This window comes from Cervus canadensis, chromosome 22 (genome assembly GCF_019320065.1).
Source record: "Cervus canadensis isolate Bull #8, Minnesota chromosome 22, ASM1932006v1, whole genome shotgun sequence".
NCBI lineage: Eukaryota > Metazoa > Chordata > Mammalia > Artiodactyla > Cervidae > Cervus > Cervus canadensis.
This window is the reverse complement of record NC_057407.1, coordinates 22,941,778-22,957,979: the sequence shown is the minus strand read 5'-3', so window position 1 is coordinate 22,957,979 and position 16,202 is coordinate 22,941,778. Positions and strand designations below refer to the sequence as shown.

The 16,202-nt window shown below is 40.4% G+C and overlaps 1 protein-coding gene across 2 annotated transcripts in view; it reads left to right on the top strand.

The window, feature by feature from the left end:
* The window catches only part of SYNPR (synaptoporin), a 284,287-nt gene that overhangs the window by 120,387 nt on the left and 147,698 nt on the right, over nt 1-16,202 (top strand). The window contains exon 1 of one of the 2 annotated variants that reach the window (XM_043442964.1): nt 3,771-4,069. The exons of the other annotated variant lie outside the window; for it this stretch is intronic. Within the exon in view, the coding sequence (XP_043298899.1) occupies nt 4,046-4,069 (24 nt within the window). The 5' untranslated portion in view covers nt 3,771-4,045. Of the gene's footprint in view, nt 1-3,770; nt 4,070-16,202 lie in introns of those variants that run through there. 2 annotated transcript variants of the gene reach the window in all.

The window sequence follows — 16,202 nt, the reverse complement described above, 5'->3', positions numbered from 1 at the left end:
GAGAGTCAGGTATGCAAATATCCATGTGAGTCTAGAAGAATTGAACCCTGGCACCCACGCTTCTATAGAACATCTGCTCAGACGCTTTACAGAAGGAGCTCTCCTCTTTGACATGACCTCCACTTAAATCAACATAATGCAGAAGTCCACAACCTTTCAAGAAGATTCCCCAGATGAGGAAGTACAAACAGTCTGTGTCCATTAATATGAGTGAATCAGTCACCTCTGTTCACCTGCATTACCTTTCAAGGCTAAGCTCTGTTGAGAAGCAGGTTTCTTTGCCTCTTTGTCAACACTGAGTTGTTCTTGTGTTGATTAATCAATCCATGCATGAGACGTTATTAAACATCTACTATGTGCCATACATTCTCGTAAACACAGAGAATATGGTGTTACGCAAAACAGACTTCCTGTTTTTTCAGAGGTTATCTCAAAGAAAAGAAGATAATCAATAATTAAACAAGTAAATAAGAACAAATCAGGCAATAAGAAGTACAAAAACCCATATTTCACACACACACCCCCCAACACCACCATCACCACTACAACAAAAATAAAGGGCAGTGTGAAAGGGACTGACTGGGGAATCAGGACGTTTTTACATGTGGTGGTTAGGGAGAAGGACCCTCTGGAGCATTGGTCCCCAATCTTTTTGGTACTAGGGACCAATTTTGTGAAAGAAAAATTTCCCATGGAGTGGGCTGGAGCAGGGATGGTTTCGAGATGATTGAGGTACATTACATTTATTGTGCACTTTATTTCTATTATTATCACATCAGCTCCACCTCAGATCATCAGGCACTAGATTCCAGAGGTTGGGGACCCCTTCTCTAAAGAGTGGACAGTAGAACCAACAGTGACAAAGGAAGAGAGCAGGCAAAGATCTGAGGAAAGAATGTTCTAGGCAAAAGAAACAGCAAGTGAGAAGGCAGTAAAGGCTAGTGTGACCAAAGAGTAGGGAAGGAGAGGGTTGGAAATAGATAAAAACAAAAAGGCAGGTGGTAGCCAGGTCATATCAGGATTTGAAGACACAATAAAGAGTTTGAGTTTTACTTGAAGCCAATTGGAAAACAATGGAAATTTTTTTTTTCCCCCAAATGAGTGATCTAATCTATATTCTTAGTAGCTCAATCTGGACAACATGGAGAATGATTTCGTGGGATAGGAGTAAAGACAGGGAGGACAGTTAGGGATCTATCTGATCCAGGTGAGACATAAGGGGAGGGAAGAGGTGGCAGGGGAGCCAGAGTGTTGATGTTTTATCTTGAAAAAATAGGAGGCATGGACAGCTCACCCCAGCAACAGGATAGACTCACACCCTTAGTCTTAGAACTTTATCTAGTCAACGTTGACCCAGAAAGCCCTTTAGAGATTTCACTGGAAACCCTTCCATTTAACTTGAGGAAACCTGAAAGACGGGTAAATGATGGGACATACCCAGGGTCACTGGACAGGCCACTGGCAATCCTGAAACTGGGCCTTGCGCTGCCCATCCGCCAGGGGTTAAATAAGGTCAAGGCCACACAGAATGGAGAGCCTGGTTGGGGCTTTGGCAGCTTGGTAGACCTTCTTTCCATTCCTGGGCTTCCCAGTCTCTGTGGTATGAATACATGTACTGGGAAGAGTTGTGGAGTCACTTCAGGGTCCAGGAATCCATGTGTGGATTCCGCACACCCTGGACCCTGAGTAAATGAAAGTGTAAACGCCACAAAGTGGTGTCTATTAACAGAGAGGTTAATGCTTTGGCACCTGGCATTCAACTGGCTTCAAACCGTGGCTTTATGTTATTGACTGTTGGCTTTGGACTTAATTCTTGGCATCTTGGTTTCCTCTTTTTAAACCAGAATGAAAATTGTAACTCCTCACAGTTCTGTGAGGCCCACACATGACAACCACTTACACAGAACAACAACAGAAACTTAGACTAGTTCCTGACACAAGCAAATACTTAGGGAGTGTTTGGCATTGCTATGTGGAAGACAGAGCTTTTTTTCTTTTCCTGGAAGTAGGGCTCTTAATTTTCAAAACGCTGATAAAAATGACTCACTGTCCACCTGAAGAAACTGTCAAGTGTGCATGTGCCCCACGGATGGGTGGCTGTAACTGCGTGTCTTTAACTCGTTGGAACACTGCTGATCACCAGCTGCCTGGCAGGAACTGTGGCCTTTAGCAAAGGGGCCTTATTCCTTTAGTCAGCCTTTCATTCATTTATTCCACAAATGCTTACGGAAAGCTAATGGAAATGCCAGGTGGTTCTCAGTCTTTTTTTTTTTTTGCTTGCTTTTTCTGTGTTCATTTGCTTAATTTACTCCCCTGTGTAACTTCTCTTCTTGAAATGCAGTGGTTTTTCAGTTGGCTGGTAAGGCATGGCAGTGAAGAGAGTACAGGTAAGGGATGGAATGAGTTTATCAGAATTTCAAAGGGGCCACCTACAGGCTGAAGCTTTCTTGCATCTCCTGGAGGGTGACCTGTGAGGAGCAGGCACATCACAGGAGGAGGTGGGGACAGGCGGCTGGAGGATGTTGAGCCCAAGTTGTACCTGAGTTGAAATACTATAGCCATTCTTCATTTGCTCCCCATCGCCCTCCATTAACAGCTCTGTGAGGTGTTAGTATGCCCGTTTCAAAAAGGGCAAACTGAGGCTTGGAGACCTCAGATACTTCCCAAGTTACAGAACGAGACAATGGAAGACTGAGGCTGGAACCCTGACTCCTCATCAGGTTTGGTTGTTTGGTTGGCCCCCGACCTCCTCGAGCTGTTATTGTGTGTGTAGAAGAGGAAGAACAGGAGGAAGGAGATGACGACTGTCATGATATTTGTTGCGGTGCTGGTGCTAGTGTGTGTGAGACAGAGAGAGGGACCCAAGGAAAGACTCAGGACGGATTCTGAATTAATAACCACCAATAAAAAGTCTAGCCAGCTGAAGGGAGCTTCGGTTGGGCCATCACTGACCACACAAAAGATGAAGTAGAGATGCCTGGGCCAGCCTAACACTGTTCTTGTTCCCAGAGGAATCCTGAAGTAAGGAACTTGGTGGGAAAGAGGCTTGTGGGTTTCTCCCTCCTTTGCTGTGGTGCAGACCCCTGAGATAAGGGCCTCAGGAAGCTGGCATGGAGAACATCTAACCTTTGGGAGCCTCCCCACGAATTCACTACATACACCCCCCAAATATGCTGTCTTGGGATGATGTACACACTTTCTGGGCCAACCCCATCCCGCAGAGGCCCATTTGTAGATAAAGCAGACCTAGGTCACACCAAAACCTTTCGAAACCTGCCAGGGAGACTTTAAGTCACACTCCTGAGACAGATAAGCCACGAAGTCATCATTTGTCCTTTCCCCAGTAGCCAGAGCCTGAAAAGCCTGTCTTCTGATGCCATCACCTTCCTCATTATTTAGGGTTGTGGTATGAATTTCCCAAACAGGGATCCAGCATCACACCCAGACTTTTCCATAAAAACAGGGGCAATTTTTAAAACAAATACCTACCTATTTCCCTAATCTATGCAAATCTATTCATAAGGATTTTCTAAAACCACGCTTCCCCCATGCACCCAGACACAACAAAATCCCAGCTTCTTTTGATTTCCCAGTTTGTTTTTAAGCACTGGGTGAAGGGAGGAGGGGGCTGGCAGAGTCAAGGGGGAGCCCGTGCTCCCTGGGTGATGCAGGCGGCTTACTCAAAGCAGCCAGTCCCGCACTTGTAGTTGGGAGCAAAAAGCCAAGTGTGGGATGGTAACCACCTCCCACAAAGCAGGCAGCCTCTCACCAGAGGGAAGTATCAGGTTGCTGTACTTCGCCTGTGGGTTGTCACTGTCTAATAATATGACCGTTTTGCCATCTCTCTGCAAATAAAGCAGAAGCTGCTACCTGATTGGTATAACATCTCCCTTACCCTCCTCATTGATTTTCTCGTTCTCCTCCTTTGCTTCATAAAAAGAGGGACCAGTGGCTGGTGCTGTGGACAGAGAAGCTTGATTTTTAGTATGAGACAGCCTCTATTTTGTTTCAGGAGAAGGAAGTTGGATTATCAATTCTTTTGTAAATGTGTATGGTGATATTTGCTCCGGTAAGTTTCTCTCTCTCTTGATTTACAGCTGGCTGTGTGTGTGTTTGCATAGATTTAGACTGTACAGTCACTTATCTTTCCAAATATCATTTTTTGAAATCTTTAGTGATGTCTTTTTTATCTCTTACTTTGCTTGCTTGTATTCGTCTGTTTAAACCGAAGAGCTGTGCTGTGTGGTAGTCTGATACTTATCTTGGTTGTTCAAGAATGTGTTGGGTGTCTGTGAACATAGTAAGGAAACTATTAAAGCAAACTTATATCTGGCTTCATAAAAATGTAATGTCATTCTGCCTCACACCAGGGGTGTTTAATGTCTTAAGTATATTCATTGTGCCATAACCTGCCTGCATACCATTTTAATTAAAGTTTCTTCCTTAGTGTCAGAGCAAGAATTTCTTAAACTCCATAAATAGCTGATAAATATTATGTGCTGTGCCAAAAGGGGTATGCTGATTTCATGAGGTCTTAAACCAGAGTAGGATGGATGAGTTTTCTCTTAAGATTAGGTACATGCACCTTGAAAAGAACTGAATTTATGGAAAGTGTTCAGATCATTACTCCAGAATTCTGTGAAAAGAGCTAATCGTTAAGTGGCTGTTGCTTCTCTTTCTTTGCACTGTGTATTTGTGCCACCATCTGTCAAATGCCCAGCCCTGGCTCTCCTGTTTCTATATCTGATGCTGATCAAGAGAAAAGTTGCTGTTATTAAATTCATACTAGTGCAAACCCACGATCTGCTCACCACTGCTGGTTATGGTTTTTAAAAGGCATTACCTGGTTAACTGCTTAACTGCTTTTTTTTTTTTTCCCCAGAAAGTGTTAAAGGATCTGAATTCTTTGTTGTTAATTCAGAAATCTCAGAGAAAGTCTATTAATATAATTATCCTAGACAGAGATGATAAGATGATTAAGTAATTGCTCTAATGGAAACAAACTGAGGCTTTCATCTTCTCTTTTTGTTGCACAGACAACAAATCTGCATTGTCTTTTTTTCATGTTGAAATGGATTAGAGAATATATTTATAATGAAAGTTAAAGCATCATTGAATAAGAAGCAAGAGGGGTGGTTCTATTTTTCAGAGATTTTGAAAGTTAAGTTGGGAACGTCATGTGTGCATAGACCTCTTAGGCATAGAATCTTTTCCATAAGAGCCATGATTCAGATCCTGAGGTAGTCTAGGAGCAGCTCATGGAAATATAGTGTCTAGGAATCTGGAAATGTGGTCCTCACATCTCCTTTTGAGCATTCAGCCCCTCACACACTCTTTGCAAGCTGGAATGAAACCACTCATTCTGACAAACAGATTTTTAAGTTTTGGTTAATTGTGTTCACCCTCAAAAATCCTCCAATAATTAAAAAAAAAGCTATTATATATTTAAAACAAAATCCTCCAAACCCATATGAACTTACATTGCCTCTTATTGGTCAAATAGGTATGTTCCTAATGCCAGCAGTATTAGATGGCATAAACCCTCACTGGAACCAAGCATTCCTTAGCTGATCATTTGTTGAAAAAAGAAAGCTTTCATCCTTGGGCTGTTGGCATTTAGTGCTAAGTAAACTCAACAGCGCTGAACATCTGTCTTCATCTTCCCAACACCCACTCCCCCAGTGGATCCCTTAATATTTTTGCCATCTTTCTCTTTACGTGGCTGTCGTAACAGGTTATGTACAAAATTGTGAGGTGTAAAAAGACTTGATTGTCCTCTGAAGCTGTTCAGTAATAGAAATGAATGCAGATGTGAGGGGTGGCACCCTGCAGGTGAAAGCATCTTGTCCTCCAGGTTGCCAGTTGACAAAACTGTTAGGGCTCCAGGCAGGCTCACATCCAGTGACAGAGGAAGAGCAATGGGGCATCCGTGTCTTGAAGACATCAAGACCTTTTGTGTGACAGAGGACCTGCACGCCTGGTCTTAAAAGCATCCCTTTGGAGAAGTCCAGAATGCCCTATCCCCCCAGTAATGTTGTAATCTCTTCCAAGGGGTAGGAATCTGTGCCACATTGGGAATAACAAAGGGAATTTTTACTTCACGATGAGACCATTTATTCTGTTTAGCAAGATAAAGAATGTCGTCATTTCCATTCAGTAAGTGCCTACTGTATGTCTGGCACTGTGCTAAGCACTTTGCATGGCTTGTTTCCTTGAGTCTTCACAGCCATCCCAGGATGGAGATCACATTACCTCCCCGTTTTACAGATAAGAAAACGGAGATAGAGGGCAAATTTGAGGCATAAACACAGTGATAATGATGAAACTCAGAGCCAGGCAGACTCATTCCGGAGTCAAGGTCTTCATCGTTCCCCTCAGTCAGAGTTTCACTTCATCAGTGCAATCTACAGCCAGCTCCTAGTCTGCAGTGATTTGCAGGGGCTTACAATAACACACCATATTTTATTAGTGCTTTTCTGTCTTCTAAAACTGCATAGCCTCCTTCTCAGGCTGTGCTTTTGTGACTACAAGCAAATTATGTATTTGTAACTGGAGAACGTGTATTGTATTTCCACTCAACTACAAAGATGTGGATATGACGAAAGGGAGCCAGTCTAGGGAGAGGCATATGCAGTAGTGGCTAAATTAAGGTAGCTTTTTAAATTGATCATAAGAAATCCATCCCTTTGCTTTTCAGTCTTTGGAACATAGAGTCAAAATAAAGATGCAATGATAACATACATATCAATACTTCACGGCATCTGGTTTGTCACTGAGGGAAAATATAAAAAGCAGTTGCTGCTGAATTGATGTATTTGTTGAGGATTTGTAGAATTCTCACCTTTTTTTAATTCAACTTCAGCATTATTTTCTTGCACTTTGTGGTCAGCTGGAAAGCATGGAGGTGGCCCTTCAGGTAGAACATTGCAAAGCATCTATACCACCTGAGTAATTAAAAAATGAAAACAGCTGCCAATAAGCATGATGAGAAGCATGCCACAGTTGAAATTCAGAGGTCCCAGACACATTCTTTTGTACCTGAGCACTGAACCCCCTATTTGAAATTCATTTAAGCCAATAAAATTCAAATGGATCTTTTGGGAGGAAAATGCAACTGACATAGAATCAATATGTTTGAAATTTCTCCCCCACTGGCGGTTTTCAGGCTAGAGGCAGGGCACACCTTTCATAAGGTGAACCTGTGAAATGCTGCATTTTTTCCCACAATGAGAGAGAAAGGATTGTGATTGATGAAAATGTTGCCAGAAGAGAGAGAACTGAGCTTAGGACACTCTTACTCTGTTTCACCCAAAACCAGAGGGATCTAAAAATGCAAGCAAACAAATAAACAAAAACAACCCATCCCAAACTGGGAGGATTAAAAGTTCAGTTTTGAAGTGTTGACACAATATTGACTTCTTGGTGTGGCCTGCTGCATCTACTAGTGATAGCTTTTGAGTTACTTCTAGTGAATTAAGAGTTCAGAGTATTATCAAGTGCGAAACAGATCGCCAGTCCAGGTTGGATGCATAAGACAAGTACTCAGGGCTGGTGCACTGGGATGACCCAGAGGGATGGGATGGGGAGGGAGGTGGGAGGGGGGTTCAGGATGGGGAACACATGTAAATCCATGGCTGATTCATGTCAGTGTATGGCAAAAACCACTACAATATTATAAAGTAATTAGACTCCAACTAATAAAAATAAATGAAAAAAAAAAAAAAAGAGTTCAGAGTACAGTACCCAATAAGATGTTTCCAGAATGACTGCTATTTTTGTCAAAGGCAAGGTTAGTAACTATCAATTCTCTATACCTCTTTCCCTTGCTCTTGAAAATTAATACTTGTGTGGTTAATCAGGGCGTTGTATTACAGCCAGTGAAGAAAAAGAAATTTAAATCAATCTGCTTTTTCCAACAGCATTCATGAGTTTTAAATATATGAACAATCATCACATGAGCACTTTTAAAAATATAACATTGTTTTCATCCACAGTGTTCATCAGATATAGGCTCACCCCTTCAAACTAAACTTAGAGACAGTTTTATTAAGTGTTATCATATGTCAGTCTTCATCTTCAAGATAGATGTTTCTTCCCAGAGGTGACCAAATCCAATATAAATCACATAGAGATTGTATTTCATCTTACCTACATTCCCTTCTGCCTTTTCTTTGGCTGTGGATGTGTATACTTAATCATGTTGATCCTTAAGAGCTTAAAAACGATCTATTAAGTTTGGAGGAAGCATCTGGTGTTAAGACATAATGAGTGCTGGATGAGGCTTGAATTTGTCATCAAACCTTCTAAGCTAGTGTACAAACAGAGCTGGTGGTCCTGTCCCGTACTTGTCTAAGAAGATGGAGTGAGGGAGTATTTTGAGCCTGAAAGGAGCACAGGCACTGTTCTGTCTTCCAGAAGAAGCTCTTGGTCATTGGTGTGCATTTAAATGTTTAAAGGTTAAGGTTGAATCAAAAATGGAAACACCTCAGTCTCTCTACTCTGCAGACTAATGGATCTGCATAATTAATATATTTTACAGTGATCATTTTTTAACACAGATTCCAGCCAAAAGTCTTAATGGGAAATGGTTACTGGGAAACTTTAAACACATTCTCCTATGGCTTCTGGAAAGCTTATTCCCAACACAGGGCAGTCAGTTCACTAGGGAGCTCTGGGTTGGCCAATATAAGTATGTAATCGTGTCATTAGGGTTTTCTGGGGGGACTGGCAGGTTGGGGGTAAAAAGTTTCTGTTGATAGTCACCATGTAACTTCCTCAGCCCTGCTTACAGAATCTTTAAATCCTCCCAAAGTACCACACATTGTCTCCATGTAGGCTTTCTGGCAAAGACATGACAAATATTTTAGGCTTGTTTTATTTCTGGTAAAACATGGACTTAAGAACATTCATGCCCAATATAGATTATTATTGTGAGCACTGTTTAAGTCGCCATGTTGACGTCCACATCTCAATGATGAACCCATATATCTTTATCTAGTTTTGGATAAGGGAAGAAAAGGGATATAATTTTTCAAAACCTATGACATTCAATTTGCCTTCCTATGAAATTGAATGGTCCAAAAAAATTTTTTTTTAGTTGAGGGCAGATTTGAGGGAAGGCTTGGAGTGTGACTTCACCAGGCTATTCTTACATTCAGCTAATATTTAAGGATGCCTGCCACATGCCAGGTACCCTGCTAGGCATGGGAAATACAGTGATGAACAGATAGACAAAATATCTGCACTCCTAGAACTAAATGCCTTCATTTTCCATTTTCTCATCTAAACCTAGTTTCTCCTTCATGGCCAGGATGTGTCTTTCTACAAGCATAATTGAACTGTTCTAGGAAAAACATTTGCAGGAAATATGCGCTTTTGGTCCTATCTGTTCAGGCTCGGTGAAGGAACGAGGGTGAATCCGTTTATTTACTGATGTGATTACTGTCTGGCTGAAATGGAGTGCTCTGAAGGGGGTAGTTGGGGAAGGCCTTCAGTTGTGCCTTCTAAGCATTATTTATTGCTCCCAGGTATCCTCAGATCTGATAGGCTATTCTTACTCTTACCTGACTTTGGAAGAGAAAAGAAAGACGCTCTGACAGAACAGAAAAGTAAAGAAGCTAGAGGAGTAGATAGAGAGGGTCCCTAGAGGATATAAGATTTCACTGGCAGTATGAATTAGTTCTATCTGGCATTGAGTTCTCTGTGGGTGTTCATTCATTCAGAAAGCATGTTATATATATTGGGTGTCTACTTTATGCCAAGTATAGCTCTAGATGCTAGAACACAGGAATACATAAGATACACTAGCTTCTAAAACTCATGCAGGATTTCTCAACTTTGACACTATTGACATTTTTGGCCCAGATAATTCGTTGATGTTTGGCCCAGATAATTCGTGGCTGTATATGTATTACAGGGTGTTTAGCTATATCCCTTGCCTCTACCACTAGATGTCAGTAGCCAGCTGCCCCCCCAACACACCACCAAGTACTGAGAACCAAACTTACCTCCAGGCAATGTCAGGTAACCTCTTAAAAGAAACTGAGTACTCACCACCAGTTGTGATGGAACCTTCCCTGAACATATCTACTTTTCTGACTTTCAGATACTCTGCTGCATGGTTTACCTAAGATTCTTAAGTGGTTTTCCCCAAATACTCTGTGCAACTTATCTAACAAAGATAAGTAAGGCATCTCTAAGTCTTTCTTTTTACTACTATATTCCTTTTTTCTGTATAGCACTTTACCACCATGCTCACTTGCCTTACATTGTCTTATTGAATTTCAGAATTCAACAAAAGAGGAAATGGAAAATATCATAACCTTTTAATAGATGAACAAATGAACGTTTAAAATTGTTTTGCCCAAATGCTTACAACTGGACAGAACCTACATTCACACTCAGATGTCCTGACTCAAAAATCTAGTTTTTCTACAAAATTATATTGATAAAATTTAGTGAGAAAATAAAGGTAAGTATGTCTAAAGCACACAGGTTCTCTTTGAGGTTGTTTGGGAAATAATGGCAGTGTAGCAGCAGAAGGAGGTCCACAGGCTTGACTTCTTACTCACTATTTGTTAACTGGGTGGTTTTGCCCTCAGTAAATAGCAGCAAATAGTAAATTTTGCCCTCAGTAAATAGTAAATAGCAGCATCCGTTCCTCATCCTCATCCTCAGCTGCTCAAGGAGTGTGGAGTGATACATGGCAAAAGCCACAGGAAGCCTTAGAGATCAGTCTAGCAGAGTGGTTGGAGCACAGGTTTTGAAGTCAGATATACCTACTTTGTGAGTCAGCATCCCAGCAGGAAGAGATGACGTCCTCAAACCATCTGACAGTGACAGTAAAATATTAAACCTTAATTTCTTTAAGTCAGAAAAGTGAAGCCCTGTAAGGTGAGTTGCGTTTCTCCAGGGCCGATAGTGAATTCAGTGCAGAAAGGTGATAACAGCAGAGCTCAGTTGTTCTTTCAGCCCAATGAACTGAAGAATCATTTCAGATGGAGAAAGACCAGTTTATGGATCTGGTACATACGAGAAATATGTGTTCTGAGTTATTACCAAATGTCTGGGTGCCTGAGATTGGACCCTAGGTTTTTAATTGGGTACGCCCAAGAATTTGGGGGTTAGTTTAACCATATTTCAGCCTCTTTAGAGGCTACAGGAAACATCGAGCTCCTGAATGGATCTAAAAAGTGTCATAGACGTGAAGAACACATCAAAGACAGGTGGTAGTTTGCAGTGGTGCTCTTCACATTTACTCATGAGCTTGGATCAATGTAGGGCTTTCCCAGATGAGAGAACCTGGACCCACATCCTTGATTATCTGATGACTAACTGTTAAAAGATACCTGTCACTAGTGAGACACTTGTCACTTTTGCCAAGATAAAAGGCATTCCAAACATATTGCCCTAATAGAATGCCCATCAGGAAAGCTGTCTTCTGCCTACATTGTCTTAAAGAACTGAACTTAGAAGGAGAGGAAGTGTTATAGATCCAAATCCTGGCTCTGCCGCTTAGAAATGTGCTTGGTCTTAGGCAATTCATTAGCCTTCTGTGGGCCTCAGTTCTCATCATCTGTGAAATGGGAATAATAGGTCCCTTCTCCAGAGTTCTGGAGAAGACCGCTTTCATATATGCTGTGAGAAAACCCCTTTGAGACCACATGGACTCGACAATAGTATCATTGTTTCCTTCCCTCTCTATTCAAAGTCCATGCTGCTCTCAGTTTTCGCTCAATGCCCTTGATGAGTGCAAGAGGTGAGGGGCAATGTTTTCCCCAATCTACCAAGAAAATGACTGCAGTAATGGGATGGGTCTAAAGTCATCTAGAAATGGTTTCCTGGGTAATTCCATCTCAAGGGGAGATTTATGTTCATATTATAAATTGCAGAGACAGAGTATCTTCAGTGAAGAATAACCATAATAAAACCAAATGTAATATGGATAAAGCAATTCCCTATGATCAGCTCAGCTCAAAGAATTCTTTTGTATTTCCCTTTCTACTTCCTCAAAACCCTTTCCCTGCCGTCTGTTCAGGCATAATCCATTCATTGTGAGAGGTTAGAAAAAGGGGGGTTCATCCAACCTCTGACCTAATAATTCTGTGGCCTTAACCCTCTCTTCCCTTCACATGATCCCAAAAGTCCCTCGGACGAACTGCCAGATCCCAGTTTTTTCCTCTGTGAAGATCAAAGTTCAGGAAAGCCTCTTGCTGCCTTCTCTGAGTTTCTCATTGGCCCCTGATATATGAAGTTCAAAGGCTTCTCATTTATCGTATTTTATTTCATTTTAAAACATTTTATTGGAGTATAATTGCTTTACAATATGTGTTAGTTTTGTTGTATAGCAAAGTGATTCAGCTATATGTATACATATATCCCCTTTTCTGGATTTCCTTCCCATTGAGGTCACCACAGAGCATTGATTAGAGTTCCCTAATCAATACACTATTGATTAGAGTGCTATGTACTAGGCTCTCATTCGTCATCTGTTTTATACATAGTCTCATATTTTATTTACCTCAAAGCAGCTCCGGACGTATTTTATCTGAAAACTCGGTTAACTCATATTTTTTCCGGGAACATGCTCTGACTGATATTTATAAATTCCTCATTCTCCAGGGAATTTGGAAGACACCCCCTCCAAACCTCCCCCAGACCAGTTTCCCAATATGGTTGCCTTTTCTCTCTCCCACTGCTTCTATGCTCTAAGAGAGTGTTTCTCAATCCTTTCTCCTCCCTGTGGATCTCTTCAAGAAGGCAAGAATGTTTTCTCTATCATCCCCTGTTTCATTTGTTCATACACTCCTTCATTTATGTTTCTGTTGTATTTATTGAGCAGCAACTGTGTGCCAGGTGTGGTGTTAGGATGCAGGATACGGAGGTGACTGAAGCAGATGTCATCCCTACTTTCCTAAGATTCCGTGTCTAATGGGGGAAGAGGTAATTTAAAAGCCCCTCAAAAGTGACTTAATTATAATTGTAGTAAGTGCTAAAAATAAAAGCTAAGCCATCTTGGGTGCTAATTATGTGACAGGCACGGCTCCAAGTGTTTCATGCATATTAATTCTTTTAATCCTTATAATGACTCTTTAAGGAAGTTCAAAGAGGGAAGGATTAGAGCCCATAAAATCCTGAAGGGCATGGACTCCTTTCTTAAGTCTAGGAATATCAGAATGAGGGTCAGACAGCAGTATGCTAAGAGTTCACCTATCTGACAATTAGACAGTGCTTACTGTTTCCCAGGCACTGTGCTCTGGATCCCACACAGTCTAATCCTTCACAGCAGCATCCTGAGGGATCACTATTAGTATTTTCAGGATGGGATAAAGGAGACGTAGATGTAGCTACTTATTCAAGATCACACATTTTATAAGTGGTGATTCTGAAACTATAAGTTGGTGTTTTGGACCCCAACCTGGGCTCTTAAAACAGATAACCTGTGAAAGCCTGATTAGGACACTCCTCATTTGGTTCATATTCTAGAAAATACTCAACAATAGGGACAGAATAAAAAATACACTTATCCTTCTTGGGGTAAATTAGAGCTTGTGGGACCAGGAGTGTTGCATCCTTAAATATGCTTAAATCCTTGGGCATGTTTCAAGAGGGACAACCAGCTGCTTCTGCAGCTTCCTATTCAAAGGATGGGATGGGGACAGCAAGCATTGGCATTGCCTGGGAGCTTGTTAGAAATGCAGAATCTCCAGTTGCACTCCATACTACTGAATATCACAATCCACATTTTTATGATCTCCACATGGTTCACATGTACATTTATAAGGTCAGCTCTAGAACATGTTAAAAAACTGGGCTTCCAGCTCTGGTTGTGATGTGAACTGACTGGTTGTTTGATCTCCCCGATTTTCATTGTTCTTTGTCTTCAGTGGGGATGACTTCAACTCTCCACATGGATGGAATCGAGGGTCACCCCATAGAAGAGCCTGGAGCTATTAGGAAGGAAGGTTCTCTAGAAGCTCTAAGTCTCTTTTATTTCCAGAATTGTTTTTTCTAGGCATGGACCACCTACATCAGAATCACCTGGAAAATTTATTTTAAATGATGCTTAGATTAAAGGTAGACTCCTCAAAGCAGCAATAAATGCCAAAATACATGATGTAACAGTGTCTTCAAACACCAAGAGAAAACAATGGTCTATTTAACATTGAGTATCTTTCCTAAGGTATTTATCCAGAACAAGGATGCAGTAAAGACATTGTCAGATAAACATTAAATCACATTTAATTTTTACATTTAATTAATCTTCTTTGGGGAGAAACTGTCTCTCCAGTGGAATGGTCCATCTAAACTCTGGTTTCAAATTCTGGCTCCCAATCCCCACTAGCTGTGTAACTTTTAATTAAGTGACTTACTTCTGTTAGTGAGGAAAGAATTCTCAACATTGGTAGGGGGAGGGAGGTGCTATTTTGAGATTCTCAATAGTATATATAAGTGTGTGACATACAGTGCTAAATATGATGTAATTATTATTGTTAGTTGTTGAGTGAAATTTTATAAGATCACTACCCTAAAATTATCTATATAATAATGACATAATTATGAAACTAAAGACTGGTTGTTATAAAGTAAAAGCTACTTTGAATATTTTAGAAGTGATGTTTAGATGATTAGATAGCATCACCAACTCAATGGATATGAGTTTGAGCAAACTCTGGGAGATAGTGAGGAACAGGGGAGCCTGTTGTGCTGCAGTCCATGGGGTCACAAAGAGTTTGACATGCCTTAGCGACTGAACAACAAAAACGGTAACTTCTCATAACATTCATTCATGTATTTATTCATTCAACAAACATTTAAGATTCTACTAAGTGCAAGTAACTTCCACAGACACTGGAAATACAGCAGTCTAATGTGTTACTCAGCAAGGTGGAGATGGTGGACAGAAAGGAAAGAAAAGAAAATGTTAGGTCATGGAAAGAGCTGTGGAGAAATATAGATCAGGTAGAGAGGCTGAACTGTTCTTTCAAACTATATTTTTATAAATCAAACTAAACAATAAATGTATCAAGGGAAACTTCCAGAAATGTTTTAGAAGTGTACATAACTATTTTTCACATTTGTGAATTTTAGGAATTTTCTCTTTAGGTTTTCTTAAAAATGAAGAGTCAGCCTGTTGGAAAATCTCAAATCAGTTCAAGACTTGATCCCAGTGGTACCACCTTTCCATCTTCCTAAAACTTGACAAAGTCATGCATCATTTCATGTGATACTAACTAACCCCAGGAAATTATTAGCTATATATTGAGTTTTCTATCAAGGTAGGGAAACTATGGCTCAGAAAAACCATTTCAGTTGACTAGAGATTTACCTCTGGTACATGAAGATACACAGATCCTCTCTCCTCGAATTCAACATGGACTCTACAATAAGACTTCTCCTTATTTGACAGTCTCTGCAAAACCTTATAAAATAAAGGTCAGGGCTCTAGGATATTGAGTGCAGTGTAGGGACTTGTTGAGGTTATTTTAAGTTTAAGGTCTTACCATTGTCTAAATATGATGGTGCTGAGAATGAAATGGAATAAATAATGTAATGGCAAATGGAATTGATGAGGCATGGAACATCAGCTTCGAAACAGTTTGGAACAAAAGGCATTTGTCAAAGCAACTTTATTTTTAAATTTTAGAATGGGCTTTTAAAGCATTGTATTCCTAATACCTCTCCCTTAACATTTTCTGATTAAAATTCAGAAACAGTTTATTTTTACCGACTCGAAATTTTAGTTATATCCTAGTGAATTCTACCAGCTGAACATGCAAATGTACCTTGAAGATATAACCTCCCTCCTTCTCATTTGGTCACTAATTCACAAACAATGCTACAAGAACTGTAGTAATAAAATATTAGACATAATATATTAAAAGAGAAATATATTAGAATGAATCTAACTTTTATGTTAGCTGTTTCAGCTTAGAAAACAGTTGGGCTCCATTGGAACCCTGTTCACCTCTGAACTGTAGAACAGCCTCATTAATTTTCTTATCTTATAACACTGAGGTTAAAATTCACATTACACTGTTCAATCTCTGCTTGCAGCTATTTCTCTAATGAAACAATGAAATTTTCTACAGTCATAATTGGCTATGTTTTTGTTACTCACACACACACTGCTGCATTTTCCCCCAACTACACATGGAATATGATTCAGGAAACAATAGGAAACACCCAGCATATTCAGCCAT